A 23,880-nucleotide genomic window follows, 5' to 3' on the forward strand; every position below is an offset into this window, starting at 1 on the left:
CCAGGTATACAATCCAACAATTTTCAGTCAGGTCATCTGGACAGTTTATTTTTTTTGTGCTGAAACATTTCACTTTCCATCCAGAAGGCTTCATCAGTTAAACGTTAATAAAAAAGTCTAATGCTTAAAAAGTTGTGTTTTGTTTTGTATGTTTTAAATGTAGATATATGTTGCAACTTCCGGTTGCATAAATTTAGTCTTTGTTATGATCATTTAACACTAAACTGATTTTGTATAAAGCGCTTATTAGGTTGTGTAACGTACAACGGAGCGCTACGTCTATAGCATCTTAGCTAGCAAGTCTGCATTGTGCGCTGTTAGCTTAGCGCTATGTTAGTACCAGCAGTTGGGTTAGAATGCATGAGGGAAGTGGAGACCCCCCCATCAGTGTGTCCCCCGCGCATTACAAATGCTTCTGACGCTAATGGCCACTGCGTTGATCAAGTCAAGAGCCATTGTTAATACTGGGGGCTGAAGCACCCCTAAAGGTCAGATTCTAGAGCCATCCCTTATTAAAGAGCACCATTAGATCCAATCAACTAAACCAAGATGATGTCACCACAGGAAACATTCCCAGAGAGGCTCGTCCACTAAAACTCACCGAGAGCATTAATCAGAGAAACATCCAGAGATAACCCTGATGCTTAGTGTAGCAGGAAAAAGACATTAAAGTAAAAATAAAGCAGAGTTTGTGGTCAGAGGAGACCTAACATGGAGGAGACAGCATGCACACATATTCATTGGATGTTTATACTTCATAAAAGTTGACGTTTTTGCACAATTTTAATGTTTTTTGTTTATAATGTATTTTTATGTGTTTGACCGCTTTTAATTATTTTTATTGTGTTGTTCGTTTATATGGTTTCTTGTGCTTTATTTATATATATTTTTGTTTGTGCTTTTTTATTTATTTTTTCCTCACTCGCCCTCGAGCAAGACGGATGCCTTTTCTTCCCTCTCCTGTCTTCCTCCTGCTTTTGCTCTTTGTCCTGTTTATCAGAGTTTCTATTTGCACATCTTCCGAATCCTAAATTACTGTTATGGATCTGGTCAGCTGGACTTTCAATGCAATTGATAAAAATTTTTTCAACCAAGCGACAGGGTGCTGGAGAACCCTCATGCCCCGGACAGACGCACGTGGTTGGGTATGTCATGGAGCGCGAAGCTGATGTGCCTTTCTGTGTTGTCTCTGGAGGACGTCGAAGATTTATACATCATTGGATTTCTGATCGCAGGGTCTCTGACTTTTGGCATCGGCGGATACCTATGTTATTCGGGAAGACATCGGCAGCAGTTTCGGCCATGGCAAAGCTGCCGACCTTATGTGAAGGTTTGATTCGTGCTTCGAGCTCTCAGACGCAGCTGATTTTCAAGCTCAACCATAAGCTGGAAGCGATTTATGAGAATCATAGGCCACTTGCAGCTTCTGGAACTCGCCAGCATGTTGGAACCGATCTTGGAGAAGGCTAATAAGCACAGACCAGCAGAAAGCCCACAAATCTGGTCATTTTGGATCATCGAGAGTACCAGCAGAACTCAAGGAAAGAAAAACAGCCTGCCTGCACAAAAACAACTGTGGCTAATCTGAATCCGGCTTCCCTGTTCAGCCTTGAAGAGGCCAACTTATCAAAATGCTCCTGGGGATGCGTAAACCAAGAAAGCTCTACTCTATCCACCCCCTCCCCCGGGAACTTCTGTGAATGCTTATCAGAGCTGTACCGGCTGAAACTTTTAACATCTTATTAGGACTATGGTGCTATCTGGAAGGGTTTCCTGGACAAAATCTCACTGTCTTGTTGTCAAATGCATACAGTATGTAATTTGTCTGTTTGCTGGTAGATTTTTTTAATGTCTTAAACCATGCCCTCTTGAGGACAAAGTGTGAAAAGATCTTTTTTAATACCTACTATCCTCATGGTCTTTCCCCTTTTCTTATCTAAAGAACAAGGGCCGCACTCCTAGGAGCTGCAGCCACGGACACTCCGCCCATCTTTCGGATGACTGTACGGAATATATTCTCGCTGTACTTCACTGTGCAATGACAATAAATCTTATTCTGATTCAGATTTTCTCTCCATTTTATGTACAGCACTTTGGCCACAGTTATTTTGAATGTAGCATCGTTACAATGAAGCACGGTGGTGGCAGTATTATGATGTGAGGGTTTGTTAAATCAGCAGGGACTGAGAAACTGGGCAGAGCTGGGGGAAAGATGGATGGAGCAAAAAACAAACATTATTGAGAAAAACTAAAGAGACTTGGATGGAGGTCCACCTTCCTGTCCAACAGGACAATGACCCTGAAAAACTGCTGGAGAGCACTTCACCGGTTTAAGGAAAACCAGTTAATGGAAATCCAATCCAGCTCAGAGTGGACCTCAGTCCAAGTGGTTTGATTTAAAGATTGTCAGACGCAGGCAGCATCTTCCAACCTGAAGGAGCTGGAGACGTTCGTACAGAAAGAGAGAGCAAGAAGTCCAGATGTTTCTGGAGAGGAACCTAAAGAGACTTGAAGCTGCAAACAACAGACTTGAGTTTTGTGGGGCTGAATGAAGGGAGGACAAAGTATAAAAAACAGTGGATGGAATAACGTCAGCGGATGGTACGCCGCAGGATTAGAACGTTTCCGTCATGAAGCTGGTTAACTTCTTACCACAGCAGCTTCTGCTGGAAATCCAACATCCCCAGGAGCAGAGATCACGCCTCCCAACCAACTGGTTTATTCATGAAAGAGAGCGAGAAACAAAAACGTGGCTGGCGTGGAGAGTGTGAGCGTGTCAACGCTCTCACACGGTTTCAGGGAGTTTCTTCACATAAAAGCATCAACAGTGACACTTCAACGAATCAAGACTAAAACATGAAGTGAAGAAACACTAGAACCGAATGTTAGCACAAACAATTATCACTGAACTATCACATCATTTCATGCTTTTTTATGCAACGCATGAATGCATAAAAATATTTGTTGAACTACTTTGGCGCATATAGCCTACTTTTTAAAAAATCTTTATGAAAAATGCAACTTTTTTTTTTTCAGTCTTTCGGCTGCTCCTTCGTCAGGGGTCCTCCCAGAGAACCAACTCCATGAAGACTTGACAACTGTTTTAACACTGGATGTCCTTCCTGACACAACCACAGACCACCGAGCTACCACAGCCCTGTGTGGAGCAGAGAGCTGCCATCTGGGGCGCCCGGGGGAGAAGATGGTGGGGGTTAAGGGCCTTGCTCAGGGGCCCAGAGTGGGGAAAAATTCCCAATTTTTTTAAATTTTACTAGATATATTTTTCTTAAAAGACATTTCCACTTCTGTTCATCAAAACATTTTCTTGTCTTCCACTCTATGCAGTTCTTTGGGCAGCAGTGTAATCATTCCGAACAAGTCGGTTCTGGCTGACGATAAGGGACTTTGGGCCTAAATCTGCGGTGAAGTGGTACTTTTTTTAACCTTGTTTAATCGCATCTCCCCGGAGAACCAATTTAAGTGATCAACTTCTGAAAAGTTCAAAGGTTTTCCAGCTCTCGCATCATTCATTCTCTGACCTGGACACCCATTCACATCCCATCCTGCACAGCCAGAACACCCATGATGCACCATTACAAACTAAAACCCGCTCTACGAGCCTCTAATAAAGGGAAAGAGTTGCAGCATTGAACTCTTATAATAAATTATGATTACTGCTGTGGATATTACCCGGTTAATGCCTGTCTAAGCAGTGGCAGCAGGGAGACAACCTCCTCTCTGTAATTTATTTTTCCATGTAGGAATCATTCATCACGGAGCTTCAGCTCACAGTGAAAGTGTGCAGAAACTGGAAAACACAATGGGGTGGACAATAAGCCAAGACTCATGCTGCAGCTGGTCATGTTTGCTAGAAGACATAAGTTGAAATTAAAAACCTACCGTTGCTTGAAAGAATGCCTTTCGCTCGCTGCCTTTGAGTTAGTTTAAAATCATCTCATGTCGAGAACCATCCAAGTTGAAGCTGCTACCTTGAAATCTACGTTACGTACAGTCTCGAGCGGCGGCAGCCATGTTGAGTTGTGTCGACTCTAAAGGTTCATCTGCATTTAAGGATTATTTTCAAAATGTTCATTAAAATCTGTTAAGAGGTTCATGAGATATTTTGCTAACGAACAGGTTTGACTCAACAGTTAATGTTAAAGTTTAAGGCAAACGTTAGCCCTCGGAGAACAGCGGTGCTTGAAAGTTTGTGAACTCTTTATAATTTTCTATATTTCTGTATAAATATGAACCAAAACATCAGATTTTCACACAAGTCCTAAAAGTAGATATAGAAAACCCAGTTAAACAAATGACACAAAATATTATACTTGATTTATTTACTGAGGAAAATGATCCAATATTAAATATTTGTAACTGAAACTAAACATTTCCAGTAACAGTTGATCAGTCCTGAACTCCTTGGAGGATGGATGTTGGTGGTTTCCTCACATTGACTGCAGCTTCAGGTCCTGCCACAACATCTGGATTGGATTAAGGTCAGGACTTTGACTTGGCCGTTCCAAAACATGAACTTTATTCTTCTTGAACCATTCTTTAGGACATCTTGTGTGCTGAGGGTCATTGTTGCTGCATGACCCACCTTCTCTGGAGATCCAGTTCATGAACAGATGTTCTGACATTTTCCTTTAGAATTCTCTGATATAATTCAGAATTCATTGTTCCATCAATGATGACAAGAAGTCCTGGCCCAGATCCAACAGAACAGACCCGAACATGATACTACCACCACCATGTTTCACAGATGGGATAAGGTTCTTATGCAGGAATGCTGTTTTCATTTCTCCAAACGCAACTCTTTTCATTTAAACCAAAACGTTCCTCCAGCAGTCTTCTGGCTCGTCCACGTGATCTTTATCAAACTGCAGACGAGCAGCCATGTTCTTCTTGGAGAGCAGTGGTTTCTCCTTCAACCCGGCCATGACATCATTGTTGTTCAGTTCTCCTGGTGGTGGACTCATGAACATCAACATCAATGTGAGAGAGAAGTTACCCTGGGCTCCTTTGTGACCTCACCGACTATTCCACACCTTGTTCCTGGAGTGATGTTTGTTGGTCCACCACTCCTGGGGAGGGTCACAATGCTCCTGATGTTCCTCCATGTGTACACCATCTGTGTGACTGTGGATTGGTGGAGTCCAAACTCTTCAGAGATGGTTTTGTAACCTTCTCCAGCCTGATGAGCATCAACAACTGTTTTTCTGAGCTCCTCAGAAATCTCCTTTGTTCCACCAACATGTTGTGAAGATCAGACTTTGATAGATCCTGTTCTTTAAATCAAACAGGTGCTCACTCACACCTGATCATCATCCCATTGATGGAAAGCACCTGACTCTAGTTTCAAGTTCACATTAACTGATAATACTAGAGGTTCACATACTTTTACCACAGATATGTAATACTGGATCAATTTCCTCAATAAATAAATAACCAAGTACAATATTTTTCTCTCTTTTGTTTAACTGGGTTCTCTTGATCTACTTCTCTGCTGCTGGTCCAAGACTGTGGAATGAGTAACCACTACATGTCAGGCAGGCCCCCTCCCTCACCGTTTTTAAATCTCGCTTAAAAACCCACTTTCATTCTGTGGCTTTAGACACTGTGTGATTAGTTTTTAACCTGTCTGTATTCTACAGTGTTAGACATTTATTATCTTTTTCCTTTTGGATCTATGTATTTTTTACTGTGTGCTTTGTTTGTTTCTCCTGTACAGCATTTTGGTCGGACTTGTTGCCGTTTTAAGTGCTCTATTAATAAAATGGTATTGTACTTTTAGGGCTTGTGTGAAAATATGAGGATGTTTTAGCTCATATTTATGCAGAAACATAGAAAATTATAAAGAGTTCACGAACCTTCAAGCACCACTGTAGGGAGGGCTCTCAGCTGCTACCACACCAAAGTTTAGCTGGTTAAATAAAAAAGCTCAATACCTGTATGAATGACAGAATCGTTTCTGTTTTTTTTTGTGTTTTCTACGGTCAGCTGGTGGAGGCGGCCATCTTGAATCAAGCTGACATTTATAGTTGTGCATCTAATGATTTAATAAAATTTGTCCAATAGTTCAAAATACATTTTGCTAACAGACACCTTGATGAGCCCTCAGACGAGAGCGCCAACAGTATCATCCGGCAATAAAAAGGTTAAAGGGTTAGTAAACCGAGCTTTCTGGTTGTATGAACACGGTTTTCTGATGCAGTCTGTGCACGAAAGATCCCGACGGGTTAATCGAGTTGGATGTAGTGCCGTCCCAGCAGGTGCACGAAACAAAAGGGTGGATGACGGCCACGCCTGAAAACCGTCAGGAAACAAACGATGGAGCTGAGGGTATACGATAAAAAAAAAGAAGGCAGATTTTCTAAAACCAACCAAAGAATCAGAAGAGTTCACAGATATGGGTAGTTGGTGTCCTGTGGGGGGGAGGAACAGAGCGTGAGAGAAAAGGACCCAAACAAAAGAGTAAATCACTATAAATATTTATAATAATGCTCCAGACCGTGACTATTAATACAACCGTACTGTGTGTGTGTGTGTGTGTGTGTGTGTGTGTGTGTTGAGCATTACGTCTCCACAGGGACGCAGGAGTGGTCCCTGAGTAAAACACTGACTAACTCTGATCAGATGAGATGTGAACAACAATTATGACAAAACACTTTAGGTACATTTACAGATTGCTTTTTTGGCACGTAACAACAAACAAACAAACAAATAAACAAAACAAACAGCTGGGGATCGATGTCCATTATTTCAGTCAACATACGTGTAACAACCCTTGGGAACAGTTTCCAAACTTTTTCATACATCAGCCAAACGTGTCCAGATGAAATATATGGGTCCCAATAAAGTGTAAATATATGTAATTTTTAAATACAATTAAATATAATTCAAAATACACACCTTAATGGCCATAGGTTTGACACGCAGAAGATAATTAAATAAACAAGGAAAATGAGATTTATTTATTCTAAAATGCTACTGGGATTTTTTTTATATTCATTTAATTATATCAGTGTAAATAATAATTATTAAACAGCAAAAAGTAGAGAAGCAGAATGTGTATTTTAATATTACTGTACACCCCCCACTTCATCTCCTCATCCTCCAAAGAGTGGAAGCCACAAAATCCTGCTTGGAAAGGTTGAAGGTAAAGGTGCACTAGAAAAAAATCCAAGATGTCTACTTGAACCTTAAATCTCCAAGATATGGAGGACCTCTGGGAAGCCAGACTAATTTATTAACTCAATAAAGGCCCAAAGGTTCTGGTCCTAAAGACCCAGCAGCAGGGACTATAATACATCTTGGTTGTTAATGCAGTTTGTTTGGGCTATAAGGAAGCCAATTAAAAACAAAGTGGGTGGTCATATTGTTATGGCTGATCAATGGACATCTCAACATTAGCAGAAGTTTAGCTGTTTGATAAAACTGGTCTTTTTCCGCCCAGTAATGGCGGGGAATACATACATGTTTAAATAAATTCATATTAATTACTTCGTCATTGAAACGAACACTAGAGGGAGCATCGAATGAGAAATGGGTTTTTGTTGGATTAAAGCTGCTAAAAATCCATGATTAATACAGAAAACATGCCTTTGACAGATTTAAAACAAGACAAGCCACCCATGTCCCCCGTCACTGAGGGGTTTCATTAGTGAATGTTAGTTTTGGAGAGAAGTGTTTTTCTAGACTGCAACTGAACAGAGAATGCAAGTAAACCTACCATATTTTTTGGCCTATAAGTCACGTTTTTTGTTGTTGCATACTTTGCATGCCCTGCAACTTACACGCCAACGCAACGTATTTATGGATTTTTTCCCATATTTATAAACCGTTTTTTGGCTGACATGACAGTTTTCATTCATTCGGACTTAAAATATTGAACACTACCATTTTCAGCCACTAGATGGCACTCGAGTAGTACGGCATGTGTTGCGTCATGTAATGGGTAAAAGCGGCTATTAATGACACAATCGGCTTGCCTTAGCCTGCCACCGTCATCCAGGTCGCCTGGAGCAACCGTCAAATCAGCTTCATTTCACTTTTATTTTTTATTATTTTATTGTTTATTAAGGAAAAGTTCAACTGAGACAAACCTTTGCTATAATTTCGAGTAAACAAATAATTGTTTTTAAGCGTTAATCTTGTTAAATTCTTGTTAATGTCCTGCCGGTGAAGCGGAACAAACGCGACGCGTCAGCTGTGACGCATAATAGATGCGACGTATACGGCTATTTATGGATTTTTCCACTTTATTAGACACATCTGGACTGATGTGACTCGGTGCGACGTTTATGGTGGAAAATATGGTAAATGTTTTTTTGGTGAAAGACATTCAAGTAGGTGAGTTTATTTTTTATTTTTTAACTTTTTTTCTTGTCTGAGGCTGTGTAGAGTGACAGATCTTGACCAGTGGGGCAATGAGGAGTCAGGGGGTGGCCAATGGGGGCCTTGGCCATCTTAGATTAATCTTCAGCCACCCCAGTCCTTTGAGGAAACTATTCTTCCTACTGTACAGAGTGAGATGGAGGAGGAGGACTTGATGTGGAGACCCCTGAAGAGGGAGCAGCTGAAAGACACAAAAATCTGAAGAAACCAGTCTGTAAGTGTGGACTCACAACTTTTCTAAATCTGTAAAGACTCTGCGTCTCCGGCTTTACTTGTTTAACACACAACACTGAGGCAGGAAAAGAGCATCTGGTTTTCAAAAGTCTAAAAGAGGTTTATAGCGTTCAGTCCTGTTTAAAGTCCAACACAGCTACAGTCACTCTTTGCTTCATGGGCTTGTGCAGATTTCAATTACCGTACAAACAAGAGCACTATACGGCACATTATACACCGGTCCATAACTTATTAAACAGCAGTCTATGGTATTGGCCCAGATGAGCAAAGACCTTCTTTTAACTTTGACCTTGATTTGTAACCTTGATCTTGGAGCTGGGGTGATGAAAAGATTATACGACACGGTTTGTTGCACATGTGTATGAAGTTTTATTAAATTATAATAATAATAATAATGATGTCATCACAATCACTGTATGTTTCCAAACAATGGTGAAATTAGTCTCTGCATTTAACCCATCCACCACCAGGTGGTGCAGTGGGCAGCTATTGAAAGTTCCCGGGGGGCATTTTGAGGATGAGGTGTGCTGCCCAGAGACACCACGCGGTATGCAGTGACTGAGGATCGAACCTGGGACTTTCGGGTCCCAAGCCGGCTGCCCTGCCTCTACACCATCTCGGCCCCCATATCTTGAGCAAATCAGAAGTTAAGCAGATCAGATGAAGGTTTGACAGCACCATTTAGGCCAGGTGTCCTCAGGATGTTTCTGTGAGTAGCAAGTTGGACATCTGGCCTAAAACATTGGACTGTTGTACATGATGATGACTGGTTGTGTTGGACGGATGGTCCCCTGTTTGCATGTATAAAAACCAGTTACTGGGAATTCTACAGAGTGTTGGCTTGAAACCCATCAATGAAGTGCTATTTATAAGACACATCTAAGATGGCAGGCCTCAGACTCATGAAGTCTTTCGGATGAAAGACGAAACATTTTTCCTAAAGACGACCTGATTTAACCCTTTTTTGGTGATTTACAGACATACGTATGCACAAACAGAGACTACACCATAATACGTCCACGCTTTCAACGGAAATATTAATCTGGAATATTTGTCATCATTTTTATACGCCTGCACAACCAGGAGTTTTGACTTTGGACCAAAAGTTGCGTTTCCTTGAGTGGTATCCTTCTATAGAAGCTGTACTGATCAACTCCATGTCAGTATAGAGACATCAACCAAAATCCACCTCATCTCATTCTGTTCACCGCCCATTCATGCTCCGCTGCCGGCAATCAGGATTCAACGGCAGGCCGCACGCTGCAGTATGGAGCCAACATCAGCTGGACTTATCAGGTATTAGGCGTTGCAATCTCCATTTCATGAGCACCCAGTCTATAAACACTATTGATTTTCACACTGTGCTTTTTGGCACTTGTGTCTAGTGGGTTGTGGATTGTCACAGGAGTGACTGGTAATGAATAATAATGCAGAGTCGTGTGGAGACGCTCAGATTTTTTTCCCCGATAAGGTTAAAACAGCGACTGCTGGTCTGAACAGAAGCTCAGGCTGAGCTCGGCTGAACCCCGGGACATACGGTGAAACGCCATCAAGGATACTTAAACTACGAGAGGCTAAACCGAAGCTACAACATGCGGGGGGAGGGGGGGGGGGGGACACATTTGTTCACGTGTTTTAAAAAATGTTCATTCCAAACAGCAGTAAAATCTCCAGTATTTTGAAATAGAAATCTAATTTGAAACATTTTTTTTTCTTGTAAATGTGTTTCTCTTTTATAGAACATGAAAGTTTCAACTCAAGCTACAAGCAGCAATTTCAGGGTAATAATTGAATTCCTTTATCTTACCCGAACGATGCTCTGCACTTGCATGCTCAAGAAACCACATGTTTTTATTAAAGGACTTCCACTGTACGCCTTTGAGCCAAGCATGACCCGGTGCTCCAGGTGGGTAAGAAGGACTCATTAGCGTTTTCTCTTTCGATAAGAGGCAACATAAATATTCCCACATAAGACGGAGTCTCAAGAGGGCAGGGTCACCAGTGCCAGGCACAGCAAGTATTTTATTCCCAATAACACTCGGAAAAATCAAATATACAAAGTGGATTTTAGTATGTTTGCTCACATATTTCCACTTTCAAAAATCTTTTCTCATCCAGACCCTCAAAGCACAGGTACATTTACTATAAATCAAACTAGAGAAACTGCATTTCCTCTGAAAATGCAGTGTGAATAATTATTGCAGAAGAACTTGCTGAAAAACAGCCGAAATTAGCTAAAAAAGAAATTAATTAATTAAAAAAATGCAGAAATGTACCGGGACCTGAAATGGAAGAACAAGCATAAATTAGCAGAAGAAAGCAGAATGAACATATATTTGCTGAATTAAGTTTAAATAAGAAGAAATGAGCACAAAAATTAGCAGAAAAAATCTGAAAGTATCAAAAAGTAGCTGACAAGTCAGAAAAAAGCTGAAACTACCAGAAGAAAGCAGAAATGGCTGAAATGAGCTAAAAATGTGGAATTAGCTGAAAAAGCTAAAATTAGCACAAAACAGTAGCTGGAATTGCAGAAAAAGCTGAAAGGAGCATAACAAGCTGAAATTAGCAGAAACAAGTGAATTAGGCTGAAAGAAGCAGAAATTACCACAAAAACTTTAATTTATCTGAAAACAGCTGAAATTAGCTAATAAGCTAGCTGAAAAGGTAGAACAAGCTTAAATTAGCAGAAGGAAGGAAAGAGAGCATGTTTGCCCAATTAAGCTGAAACAAGAAGAAATTAGCACAAAAAGTGGAAATTATCTGGAAAAAGCTGAAATTAGCAAAAAAAAAAAAAAAACAGCTGAAAGTACCTAAAAAGCAAAAAAAGCTTAAATCACCTGAAGAAAGTGGAGAGCACATTTTTGCTGAATTAGGCTGAAAAAAGTAGAAATGAGTGCAAAAATTGTGAAATTAGCTGAAAAGGCTAAAATTAGCATAAAACTATACAGTAGCAGAAATAGAAAAAGCTGAAACTTTTTGAAATAAGCTGAAATAAGCATAACAAGCTGAAATTAGCAGAAAGAAGTTAGAAGCACAAAAATATTGTAGTTAGCAGAAAGAATCAGAAAGGAGCACAAAACAGCTGAAAAAAACCTGCTGAAAGTAGCTGAAAAAAATGTTTAAATTTGCACAAGGAAGCTGAAAGAAGCTGAAGCAGAACAAAATGTGAAAGGAGCAGTTAAAGGTTGTAAACAGAGCTAAAGATCTGAAGGATGTAAAATGAGCTCAATTCATTTTCTATGACAAAAAAAAAAAAAAAAAAACATTAGAAAAGGCTAAATATTTTAAAAAGCTAAAGTTGCACCAATACCAAAAGTCATAGCAGGATTGTCCTGAAAGAGCTGAAGGTTTTGATTCATGATTTGTTGAAATGGCTGAAACCGTGGGATGAGAAAGAAGCTGAAAAACGAACCTGGATCACGGTAGTGAGAAGGCTTCATGAACGTTAACTGTTAACTTTAATCAAAACAACTTTGATCTGTAAATCTGTTCCAGTCAAGACAAAAAGCTGAACATGTTTTAAGACTAAACCTTAAGATGCCAGGTTTCTAGCGTTGCGCAACATTTAGCTAACGGTCCGTTTCTGGAGCACACACAGTCAAAATAAGGCTGAGGGCAAGAAGCAGCCCCCGGAGGCGTCTCAGTTCTGGCCTCAACGAACAAAACAACTTCAAATGAATGAAAGCAAAACTGAGTTTTAGTCGTGGTTCTTGAGGAACGTTAAAACGAGCTCTGCACCAGTTTAACCAGTTTAAAAAGACGACTCTTTTGGACTAAACTAGACCTAAACAATCCTCGTCAGTGTTTAAAGTCAAAGTTTGTGCTGACAAACATGGACGATGTCTGAAAATATTAGCCGATGTCTAAATTAACCATCACAAGTGTTAGTTCACAGAATTCCTCTCCAGGAATACGACACGTCAACAAGAAGCTCTCCTGGAGTCATTCCTTTTCCTCGCAGCTTTGCAAAGACGCAGACACTCACCAGGACCTTCAGCACGGCCATACCAGGAGGGGAGTTTTCAGGGAGGCTGATGTTGTACAGTGGTTTGCTGAAGATGGGACGGTTGTCGTTCTCGTTGATCAGGTCGATAAAGACTCTGGCGAAACCTACATGGTCTGACATGGACTCGTTGGCAAAGAGCTGAAAAATAAAGTTCCTCTGATTAAAACACATTTAAAGGAAAAATACTCATTTTTATATTTTGATATTATCTATTGAATTTATTTCTAAAATAAATTGCTTCCCATTAAACTTTGAAGAAGTTCTTTAGACTAGGATGTCTATTGGATTCTGGTCCATTCAATATTTTGGGCAAAAATCAGAAAATAAAGGCCTGACACTCCTTAAATGCATGAAATGTCCTGCTTCAGATCATAACCAAGATCATTTTATGGACCTGTTTGTGTTTTGTATGGTGCCATGTGATGACTTATGCTGTGAAGTGATTATATGTTAAAGAAACAAAACAGAAAAACTGAACTCACTGAATAGCTGAAGCTCCGAATCGTCTCGTAGTCGAGTGGCATGGCAACCCTCACCCGGATGTCGGCTCGGCCCTGTACTGCTGTTGGTGAGATGGTGAAGTACTCGGAGTTGTTTCCTGTCAGAAACACCTGGAACATACTGTTCACCCCCTGAGGAAGGAAAACAACAAACAAAGACATCTTTAAAATCAACATCACATGTTCTGAACTTTTGTGTTAATCAAAAACAATCTGTGCTATGGTTCAAGTAAGGGTTAATTATCACTTGGCAAACCTATCGTTGTGGAGTTCCTCAAGGATCCATCTTAGAGTCAATTTTATTTACCGTTCATACTTTAATTAGATTAAGTCTTCTTTAAATACTTTATTTCACCGTTATGCAGATGACACCCAGATTTACATGCCTTTAAGTCTTGATGACTCATACAGGGAATGCCCCTTATAAACTGTATTAATGAGGTGAACTCTTCTCATTTAAATGATAACCAGTCTGAGACGTCAGTAAATGAAAACAAATGGACTTCAGTTATTATGATTTGTAATGTACTGTTTTGCGTTTACCGTGTCCTTTAGGACTGTGAATCTACACTAGTTCAAGTCTGATATGATCATTTTTGGTAGTATAAACACTTGACACCTCTTTTTGGAAAACAGTTACATGGACCATAAGGACTATTGCTCTCACTATAAATGGTGAAAAAGACCCGTTTGCTTTCACACCACCAGGCGAACACTGTAATTATGTAACACTCAGCACGTTGGGCCATGACACTTACATGTGCCCTTCATCAATGACTACAATGGATGCCATAGTTGCAGCTGTATGTTGTGGGTCATTGGAAAGAGGAGCTAAAAGGATCATATACATTTATTAATAGTACTAACAGCCACAAGACAGTCAGTGCAAAAAAAAAAAAAGGTTATAAGGACTGATGTGGTCCCATGAAGTCCAAAAGCACCACCTCTATTTATCTTAAGCCCCATTCACATGGGATTAGTTTTACTTAGGGACCACATGTAATAAATAAATTACTCCCCAATGTCTGCTTTTTATGTGGTACATTTGCACGTGATAACCAAAGCTTATAGCTGAAATTTACGAACATCTTTCGGATATGATGTTAACGTGCTGCGAATAGCGTAACATCCGCTTGATTTTGTTCCTTCTCTTCAACCTTTTCTTTCTTTTTTTTTTTTGGCGACCGTTACGGGTCAATAGGTTTTTGCTGGTCCGGGACACAAAAGGTTTTTTATGCACTCCAATGCAGTCTCCATTGCCAAAAGCAAATAAAAATGCGTCCAGGAAACAAAAACTGCCTAATTACGTATCAGATCCCGCCCATTTCTGTCCAAATCACAGAGATGCCTATTCACATTGGACTAGTATCATCACAGGACCTCAGAGCTCAGCAAAATATAGTAGATAATTTTTACTTTACAAATTACTGACATGGCCGATTCACACGGGATTAACAACGCAGACAATCTCCGTAATTATTACAAATAGCATGTGGTCCCTAGGTAAAAGTAATCCCATGCAAATAGGGCTTTAGCTCACTCTGAAACTAATATATTTTTTTATTGTCTGGACAAAATTTTTTAAATGACAACAAGGAGCCAAGAGCCACCTGTGAAACTCTGAACGTACTACTTCCCAACTCAGTATATAGTGTATAGCAAAGGTCCCCAAATAATTAAAATACCTACTCAGAATGTCATCAAGTTTAGCAGAAGCCTGGCACTGACTCGTTCATTTCAGTCAGGTGTGTTGAAGCAGGGAAACATCTAAACCATGAAGGACAGTGGTTCCACAAAGATCAGGGTCAGGGACCTCTGCTGTATGTACAATCTAAAGGATGGATAAACTCAGAAGGCACTAAGTAATAAAACTACCAAATTTTCAAATAAAACAAATGTGACAAGATTAAACAGTGAGAAGAAGAAAAAAGAATCCAACGATTGTTCATAAGCACACATTCATCTCTTCTCCATCTCCACCATGTAACCCTGTGCTGTGCCATCTTATAGCACAACATTTGAATGCAACAGAATAAATCCCTGCACACTGCCCACGAGGCTGCAGAAAGTAAGTCCGACTGAATGATCACAAAGCTGGTGAAGACCGTTAAAACCATGTACTTTAATCATATTGTGTGATTTAAGAGACAAACACAGAAGGCCTGAAGTGATGCGCAATGACAACCATGACTATCTGCCTCAATACAGATACATAATTTAGCATTTCTGTTCCAGCTCACCACAGTACAAGTTGCCAAGACAATGTTTGTGATTATGAATATTATGTTATCATGAAAGTATGTTTTAGAATTAGTATGTGATCAACTGCTGGGTTGGGGTATGAAACAAGCTTAGTATTGTCTGATTAGTGGTTAGACGAAACATTTAAACCAAAAAAAAAAAACCCCATCTTTCTCTAAAATAAAGCTCTAACAGCAAAAGCATCATGGGGAAATCTAAACCAATTTAGGGTGTGACATCACTGCTCTTAGCTGTGGCTGTCTTGAGGTAAAAGAAAAAAATCTCCAAAGCAGTCCTTGTTTGATATATAAAGCTGTGGGGCGGCCAATCACGTAGTCATTGTGGCGAACGGAGAAGACGGGCAGAGTGGTCGATTGGCATTATGCTGACAGTTGAAATTGCCCCCTTGTTTTTGTTTTCATCTCTGGAAGAACCATTGTAGCTGATGACTCCTATTTAAAAGACCATCCAATATGCAGGGATGTCACCTCAAACTGCCCATAAACGTAATTGCCCGTCCATTTGGTGCTGCCTTTAGAAGCTCCCAATAAAAGCATCCTGTCAGACTCATCTGCCACAAAGTTCAACGACAAGTTCTGACGGCAAAAGTTTTAAAGATGCCAGCCGAGCAGAAGATACAGAGGCAACATCGGATGGGAAGACAGAGAAAAAGGTGCAACAACAACAAGAATCATTGAGAAATTACACGTACGTTGTTGTTCCTCACACATGGAAAAGTAATTTTACTAAACACGTGTAGTATTGTATCAATGAGATTGAGTATATATCACGAACTGCATATTTAAAAATACAAAGAGCAGTAAAAAGATGACAGAAATCTTTTCATACAATGGTTTTACTAATTTTATAACAAGTACCACCTCATAAAATCCAATGCTTTCCAAGTACAGCGGTGAATCGTTTATCGTGGGGGATCCGTACCCTGAAGCCCCCCGAAAAATGAAAAACCGCGAAGTAGGAAAAGTATTACAAGTAGTAGTTTATTTTAGTGTGTATAATATATATATCCATTTATTTAAATATTTTTTTATATATATATATATATATATATATATATATATATAAACCCTTCCCACACTCTTGCAATATTCTAAACATTGTTTCTAAACTCTAAAGCTCTAAAAGACCCGGAATGTCATAATTTCAGCTCCCTGCCTCCTCTGCTCTCAGCCACCTGCAAGCGCTCTTGGCCACGCCCACTTCTCAGCTCAGAACAGAGAACAGCTGATCAGCTGCAGTAGGAAGTTTGTGCAGCCCTTACTGCTGGATAAAGATGCAGCAAGTGCTAAATAATTTAAAATAATTTATTTTAAATAAAAATTTAATGTCGATCGTGCGGCTCATCCATCAATCAGCCAGTTGTGCGTCATGTCCAATCTTATTTTGAAAAACCGCGATAGAGCGAATCTGCGATATACGAACCTCGAAGTAGCGAGGGACTACTGTACCACCCTAAATCCAACGTGTTTCGAGTATTTACAAACTGATATAAGCAATTCAACCTAACCTCTAATCCCAACTCCGGTTGAAGGTGTAGTTTAAGATATTATAGATCCATTGATGAAAAAAGAACCACATACACACAAGTCTTGGCTCTTCCTCTGTCCCACAACAACTGAATACAAATCTGAAACAGCTTTAATCAAATTCCTTCACGGTCTTGCATCATTTTGTTTATCTCAGTTAACCACCGTTCACTAAAGTTTCCACGGGTGTTCTTAGAATATTCTCCATTACATTTTTAGATTTGATAATTTTGGAGCAGATTGTTATATATTAAGACCAGCTGTCTTTTTGTCTTTCTCTTCTTTATGGCTTACATCACAGTTAATTATCCATCCATCCTCCTCTGATTATTCGTGGTCCAGTAGTGAAGGCAACAGGTAGGGGAGGGAACCCCAGACATCCCATGGTTCAGCAGCACCCTCCAGCTCCTCCTGGGATTCACAAACTGTTCGCAGACCAGAGGATGTACTATCCCTCCTGCAGTTTGTCCCAGGGTCTTTGCTTACTGGGACATTCCTGGAAAACCTCCAGAGAAGCATCTTAATTAGATGTCCCTCAGCTGTCTCCTTTCAGTGCGGAGGGGCAGCAGCTCTACTCCAAGATCCTCTTGAATGACAGAGCTCCTGATCTTGTTTTTAAGGCTAAACCCGACCATTAATCTCAGCTGCACATGAGTCAAACACCATGACCACAGGTGAGAGTTAGTTAGTGGTCTGTCTACATTCTAAGAGCTTTGTCATTTGACTTAGCTAATTCCTCACCATGTCTGACCAGAGCAACATCCTCATTACTGCAGATGATCTATCAACCCATCTCCCACTGCATCCTATCATAACTCATGAACAAGATTTGAACTCCTCTGCTTGAGACAAAGACACATTCCCAATCTGGAAGGGAAGAGTCCAGTTGAGAACCCTGACCTCAGACTTAGAGGAGCTGACCCTCAACCTTCACACTCTGCCATAAAACCGCCCCACTGCATGCTGAAGGTCACATCATCTGCAAAAAGAGAAAATAGACTTTGAGGTTTGCAAAGCTGACACCCTCTTCTCCACAACTGCACCTTCAGTCCTCTCCATGAACATCAAAACAGGATCAGAGATGAGGGGAAGCCCCAACAGAGTCCTGCAAGGAATGAGTTCCACTTTGTGACAGATAGTGGTCCCTCCATAACATGTGTCAAACTCAAGGCCCAGGGGCCAAATGTGGCCCTCGTTGACATCTTATCTGGTCCCCAAGATGTTGTTTTAAATGTAAAATACTTTTATCACTAAGTTTTTTCAGCAGAATCTGATTATGATGTCCAAAGTGCAACAGGGAACATCAAATGACACCAATCAAACTCTTGTTGTGGAACCTGCAACCCATAAACGATGTTGGGGATCGAACTCGAGTTAATGTAGATTCTGAAACTGGACCTTAGTTTGAAAAAGGTTTTAATGTTGGACCCTTTTTGTAAGTGGGTTTGACACCCCTGCTCTATAACCTCTATTCAAAGTTCCTGGGTGTGTAACAGTTCTTTTAATGACACTTAATTTGATTTTTATTAAACTCATAAATGGATGATACCAAATTCCTTATGAATACTACTAGCAAAATCCAGAGTACCACCAGTTTTACTTGTAGCATCATTTCAGCAGGTTCTACTCTTTAGAACAGGTTCTACCTCATCCAGAGAGGAGGACAATACAAACAATTTTGCATTGATGGTCTCTTAACTAGCGGTGATTCTATTTGAGTGCCACACTAAACTCAGTAAAGTGTTGGTTACAAAGTTACAGAAAGACCTCCTTTGGCGTGTGGTGTGTTTGTCGTCTCTTTGCAACGCACTGGCAGAACCCATACTGCAGCACAGATGAAGGTAAACAGCTCTTCTAAAATAGATGAACTGAACTCCCTCTAAATATTCCTGCTCTCTCTTCATCTGAGCTTTCTTTCTCACCTAGCGGCCATTCTCCCTGCTTCACCAAAGCTTCAAAGGTTGGTCCATTGAAGGCAACATTTTGTCCAGCCGTATCTCTCTAGGTCCACAATTTCTTCTCTTCCAGCCTCTTCTTTCTGCAAGTCTATCTCTCTTTACCCTACACCCATTTCTTCATCCACCTGGGCTTGCAGTTATCTGTCAAATTCCACCGTGGCAGCTGTTGTGCCTGAATCAATCAGAGTTGACTAGCTTTCAGCTTATCTGCACCCTAGGTGATTGATTTTCCTCGTTAGGAATAATTTGATGCTCTTTCCCATCTCTTCCAGAGCAAATTAAATTGTAGTTGAGCCCAATGTGCCGGTGTGAGCGAGCATGTGCATAAGTAAGAGGGGTAGACAGAAAGTCAGAGGGATGGAAAGGCAAAGTGTGTTCTGTGTAGTTGTAGTGTCTAGGTGTCATTAGAATAGGTTGATAAAGGCTACAAGGGAAGTGTTAGCTCGGAGGTTATTGGAGGCCACATTGCTTCTCTTTTTATACAGCTATGCATCCATTTTCTTCCACTCTTCTATGGTTGAGTCATGAAGGAAACATCCAGGAGAGAAACGCATTCCTCTTCAGAGAACATTCTGCAGCTCCTCCCACAGCGTTCCCACGTCAGAGAAGACAAGTCTCAGCAGCAACTTACAGATATGTCTCAGGGTCCTCGAGGAGAAGGCATCCAGAAGGTATTTGGTTTTAATTACAGCTAATTAAGCGTTAAAGGGAATGTTTTTCTCTCTAGCGTTTCCATTAGCTCGTGGTTTTGGTTGTGCAATAAACTTGTGTGTTTGTGTTGACCAGCTGTGATATTCTGTTCTACTACCTCAAGTTCAAACTGCACCATCTTTACATTCAACAATAAGGAAGCAGAAAATTCACCGTGAATGGGGTTGCGACTTGTCATAAAGAGGCGACGGTGGGTCCAGAAGTCAGACCAGTTCAGAACCATTGGTCTAAGCCGCTGTTATACCTAATTATGTGTTTTGTTGTTTTCAACTGTTCATGGGGTACATATCAACTAAATGTTGGTATTTTACTCCTTGTATTGCATGAAATCACTGAATATTTTCTTAACTTGAGTGCACTGCAAAGTTTAATCTATGATCTGCTTCCCAAACATCGTTTTCAGGAATGTGAAGCACTCTGAGACGTCTGAAGCAATATGTTCATATAAATGTCACATACAGTAAATGTTCTGTCCAAATGTAAGCTGACAAAATGCAGATGTCTTAATAAATAAATTGTAAGAGTGAAGAGATTCAAAGTTACATGAGTGTCTGATACTAAGGGGGCTCAGCAAGATCTATACATTGTTCAGTTCATACCAAGTGACCAGTTTGGACTCCCTTAAACTGAAATGGGAAACGGACTTGGAGGAATCCCTATCAGACCCAATCTGGAGAAGGATCAGTTGGAAAATTTTTTCATTCTCAAACTGTCTGAGACACACTGTATTTCAATTCAAGGTGGAGCACCGGCTGCACTGGTCCAAAGACGAGCTGACCAAGATCAAAACCAACCTGGATCCTGCATGTAATCGTAAACAAACTCCAGCTACACTCTTACACATATTCTGGACTTGCCCCAAACTGCAGACCTATTGGCAAGCTATTTTTGACACCTTCTCTGTGATATGTGGAAAAACTGTACACCCATCACCGCTCAGCTCACTGTTCCGGGTGGTCCCTGTGGATACGTCCTTCAGCAAGCACGAGAAGGATGCGATTGCTTAGGAGGCTCGTTTTGTGCAGATGGAAGGACCCACACCCTCCGGCATATGAACATTAGATAAGAGAAGTCATGCATTATATTCATCTGGAAAAAATTAGATATACGCTATTCTGCAAAAAGATTCTGGGACACTTGGCAGCCTTTTGTGTCATATGTTGAAAACATGTCAACACTTGTATAAAGAACTTCAACAGGTGTCACAAAAAGATAAAGTTGCTGTTAGTGGCTTATTGGGGTCGCCATGTTAACATCAAACCCATGTCTGTCCCTCCCTTGTGAAACTCTTCCTGAGACAGGAAGAAATGCAGACTAGAAAGTAGGCCTCAAACAAACAGTCACTGTACAGAAACTAAAAGTTTGATTAAAAAAGCAAAAACGCTTGAAGTGTAAGTGTCAGAAGAGTCTAGTGGTCACACATTTTAATTTTCACAATTCTAGCATGTTTCTTATAGGGATTATGGCAAGTTAAAAAGACCCCTCACTTCCTGTTTTGAAGAGAATGGAAGTCCATGAGAGTTTGTGAAAGTTGCATTCTGGGGGGATCTGAAGGAAAACCATCGTTCCTGCAGCAGTGAGACAAACTAAAATGTCTACATTTTTGTTGTTCTGTTCTGCTTTCATGATTTACGTTTTTATTTTGGTTCCTTGTGTTTTATTTCAGCCCGTGTTCCCTTCGCCAGTTTTCACTCTCACCCTCAGCTGCACCAGCTCAGTTATCACTCACACCACTTCCTAATCACAATCTTCCCAGGTGCTTCCACGTTCCACTCACCCTCGGTCCTACTCCAACAGTCTCTCGTCATCCCCTCACGGATGGTTCAATATCTCGGTCCTCCTGTTCATGCTCCTTGTATTATTTTTTAAGTCATTTGTTCGTTTAATAAATCAGTTTTTATTTTACTTTGCGTTCTCCGTGTCTGTCTGCACTTGTGTCCTACCGCCGACTGTGATAATTTTGATGTAGGAACTATAAAAATTTGTCAAGACTGTGGAAAATAAGAAGAGCTCAGTAGTTAGCGTGACATCATTACACGAAGTTGAATATTCTGTGGTCAAATCTTTGAAATTCCTTAAAAGTCTTAATCTAGTCTGGCACAGTGGCTCAGCTGGTAGATCTGTTGCTTTTCAGCGAGAAGGTCGCCGGTTCAAATCCCAGCCTGGGAGTTGAATTTCATGCAGTTTGCATGTTCTCATCGTGCATGAGTGGGTTTTCTCTGAGTACTCCAGTTTCCTCCCACAGACCAAACACATGCATGTTAGACTGATTGGTAACTCTAAATTGTCCCTAGGTGTCTCGTTTGTGTCCATGTGTTCCTGGACTGGAGACCTGTCCAGGGTGTCCCTCACCTCTCACACAGGGACTGCTGGATATGGACATCAGTGACCCCTCGCGACCCAAAAAGAAGTGGGTAAAGATAATGGATGGATTCCTAACCCAACTATGGCTGTGTAAACGGGGCTAACGTCAGAGATCCAGCGCGTTGTTCGTTCATAGGACGGAGTTTCGCCCACCTCGTCTTTATCTTCTGCCTGGATGTAGAGCGGCAGGGCGAACCCGACCTGCGCCAGCTCCGTGATGAGAACTCTGTACTCGGAGCTGTTGAACGTGGGGGCGTTGTCGTTGATGTCAATTAACAGGATGGTGAAGGTGGTCCTCACTGTAGCGTCTGACGGAGTGCGATCTTCTTTCAGCTCTGTGGCCTTAAAGACGACAGAAAACAAAAACAGAGGCATGAGATTCGTTTGTCCGGACTGAAAATGTCAGTTTATACCAGGGCTGTTCAACTGGTGGCCCGGGGGCCAAATCAGGCCCACAGGTGAGCTCAGTTGGGCCCACCAACGAGCTCATTTTTAAATAAAACTAGATTTTAAACCATAAAACAAACAATGACAATAACTCCTGGATGTCCGACCCCTGAGCTCTTGACTCTCAGTAACTGTGGCCCCGTGCGCAATTTAGTTGAATAGCCCTGGCAACCGTTCAAGATATTTACAGCTGTTTATTTAATGGATCCAGAGGTGGACAGGTGACCTCATAGCAATCATAGAATCAGCCTCAAAGTGAGGCTGAGGAGTCGGACGACGTGCGCGTCCACACGTATACATTCAATCAAATCCAGGAGACGGGAGTCCCGTTGAGAAAACACATTCTCCCTGATTCTGCTGCTTCAGAGCTGAAAATGTGAAGCTTCTGAGAAAAAATAACTCAAAATAAGATAGGTACAGAGTGGACAAGAGTCGTCTCTTATTTAGAAAAGAAGGTCAAAATAAATAGCAGAGGAGTCAGGAATAGCATGCTGGTCTGTGGGTAATCAAAGTGCTTTAGCCTTTTTCATTCCAGCACTCCTGAATCATTTGACCTCCACCTCCACCTGGCCGGCTCCGTCTGAGCTGCCTGAAGTTGAGAAATTAGTTGTATTACTACGGCGCGCAGCGATCGATCCCTGCAGCGCCGGAGAAAGCAGAAGCAAAGAGACGGAGGGAAAATTTAGAATGAAAAATAAAAAAATCTATATCTTATAAATATGGTTTTAGACTACATTTTCTCTCTTTCAGAATGTTTGCTTGTGCTACACTCCTTGTTTGTGACCATTGATTTTAATTTACAAAAAAGGTTGGTGTATATTAGCCTGATGTTTTTGTACTAAAACTCTCAGATACTCCATTTTTTATTAATAATAATTGCATTTAATGAGTGAATAGTAATGAGGTCATCAGGTGATCAATTGCCAGTTTCACGGTGAACGTGTTTATCTTAAGATGTGATGTATCAGAACTAACAAGCTGTAATTACCTTAAAGACAAAATATTCTTTACATTACACATAGACATTCACTCATTTTAAACACTTCCCTTTCCTGCAGGAAGCACTTTGTGTAAAACATTAAATAACCTGTGACCTGCATGTCCTACAAATACAAAAAGTGCAAGAAAACATTTAGATTTTTGAGAAATTTGGCATTAAATACATGATTTTACCTTTTTTTTTGGTTCCATAACTGGTTTGCTTTCTTTTTAACTCGGCGCAGCCAAAGAAAAACAGGAAGTGACATCAAAGGGGAACTTTTTTAAAGAAGTCAAACTCACCAGTCTTTGTTGTTTGAAACATTAATTGAACTCCGACTCAAAATAATCAAAAGAAACATCAGATTCTTCTCTACAGTTTGTGTTGATAGCTGTCGTTCACATGCAGGTGTTCCCCTTTAACATCACTTCCTGTTACTGCCATCACTTCCTGTTACTGCCATCACTTCCTGTTACTGCCATCACTTCCTGTT

The 23,880-nt window shown here is 40.7% G+C and overlaps 1 protein-coding gene across 1 annotated transcript in view; it reads right to left on the reverse strand.

Annotated features, from left to right (window-relative positions):
* The window catches only part of cdh23 (cadherin-related 23), a 275,500-nt gene that overhangs the window by 125,711 nt on the left and 125,909 nt on the right, over window positions 1-23,880 (reverse strand). The window contains exons 10-12 of the mRNA XM_037677972.1: window positions 22,115-22,303; window positions 13,123-13,272; window positions 12,620-12,778 (exon numbers count right to left, since the gene is read on the reverse strand). Coding sequence (XP_037533900.1) covers window positions 12,620-12,778; window positions 13,123-13,272; window positions 22,115-22,303 — 498 coding nt within the window. The remainder of the gene's footprint in view (window positions 1-12,619; window positions 12,779-13,122; window positions 13,273-22,114; window positions 22,304-23,880) is intronic.

Source organism: Nematolebias whitei, chromosome 1 (genome assembly GCF_014905685.2).
Source record: "Nematolebias whitei isolate Nwh7 chromosome 1, NemWhi1, whole genome shotgun sequence".
NCBI lineage: Eukaryota > Metazoa > Chordata > Actinopteri > Cyprinodontiformes > Rivulidae > Nematolebias > Nematolebias whitei.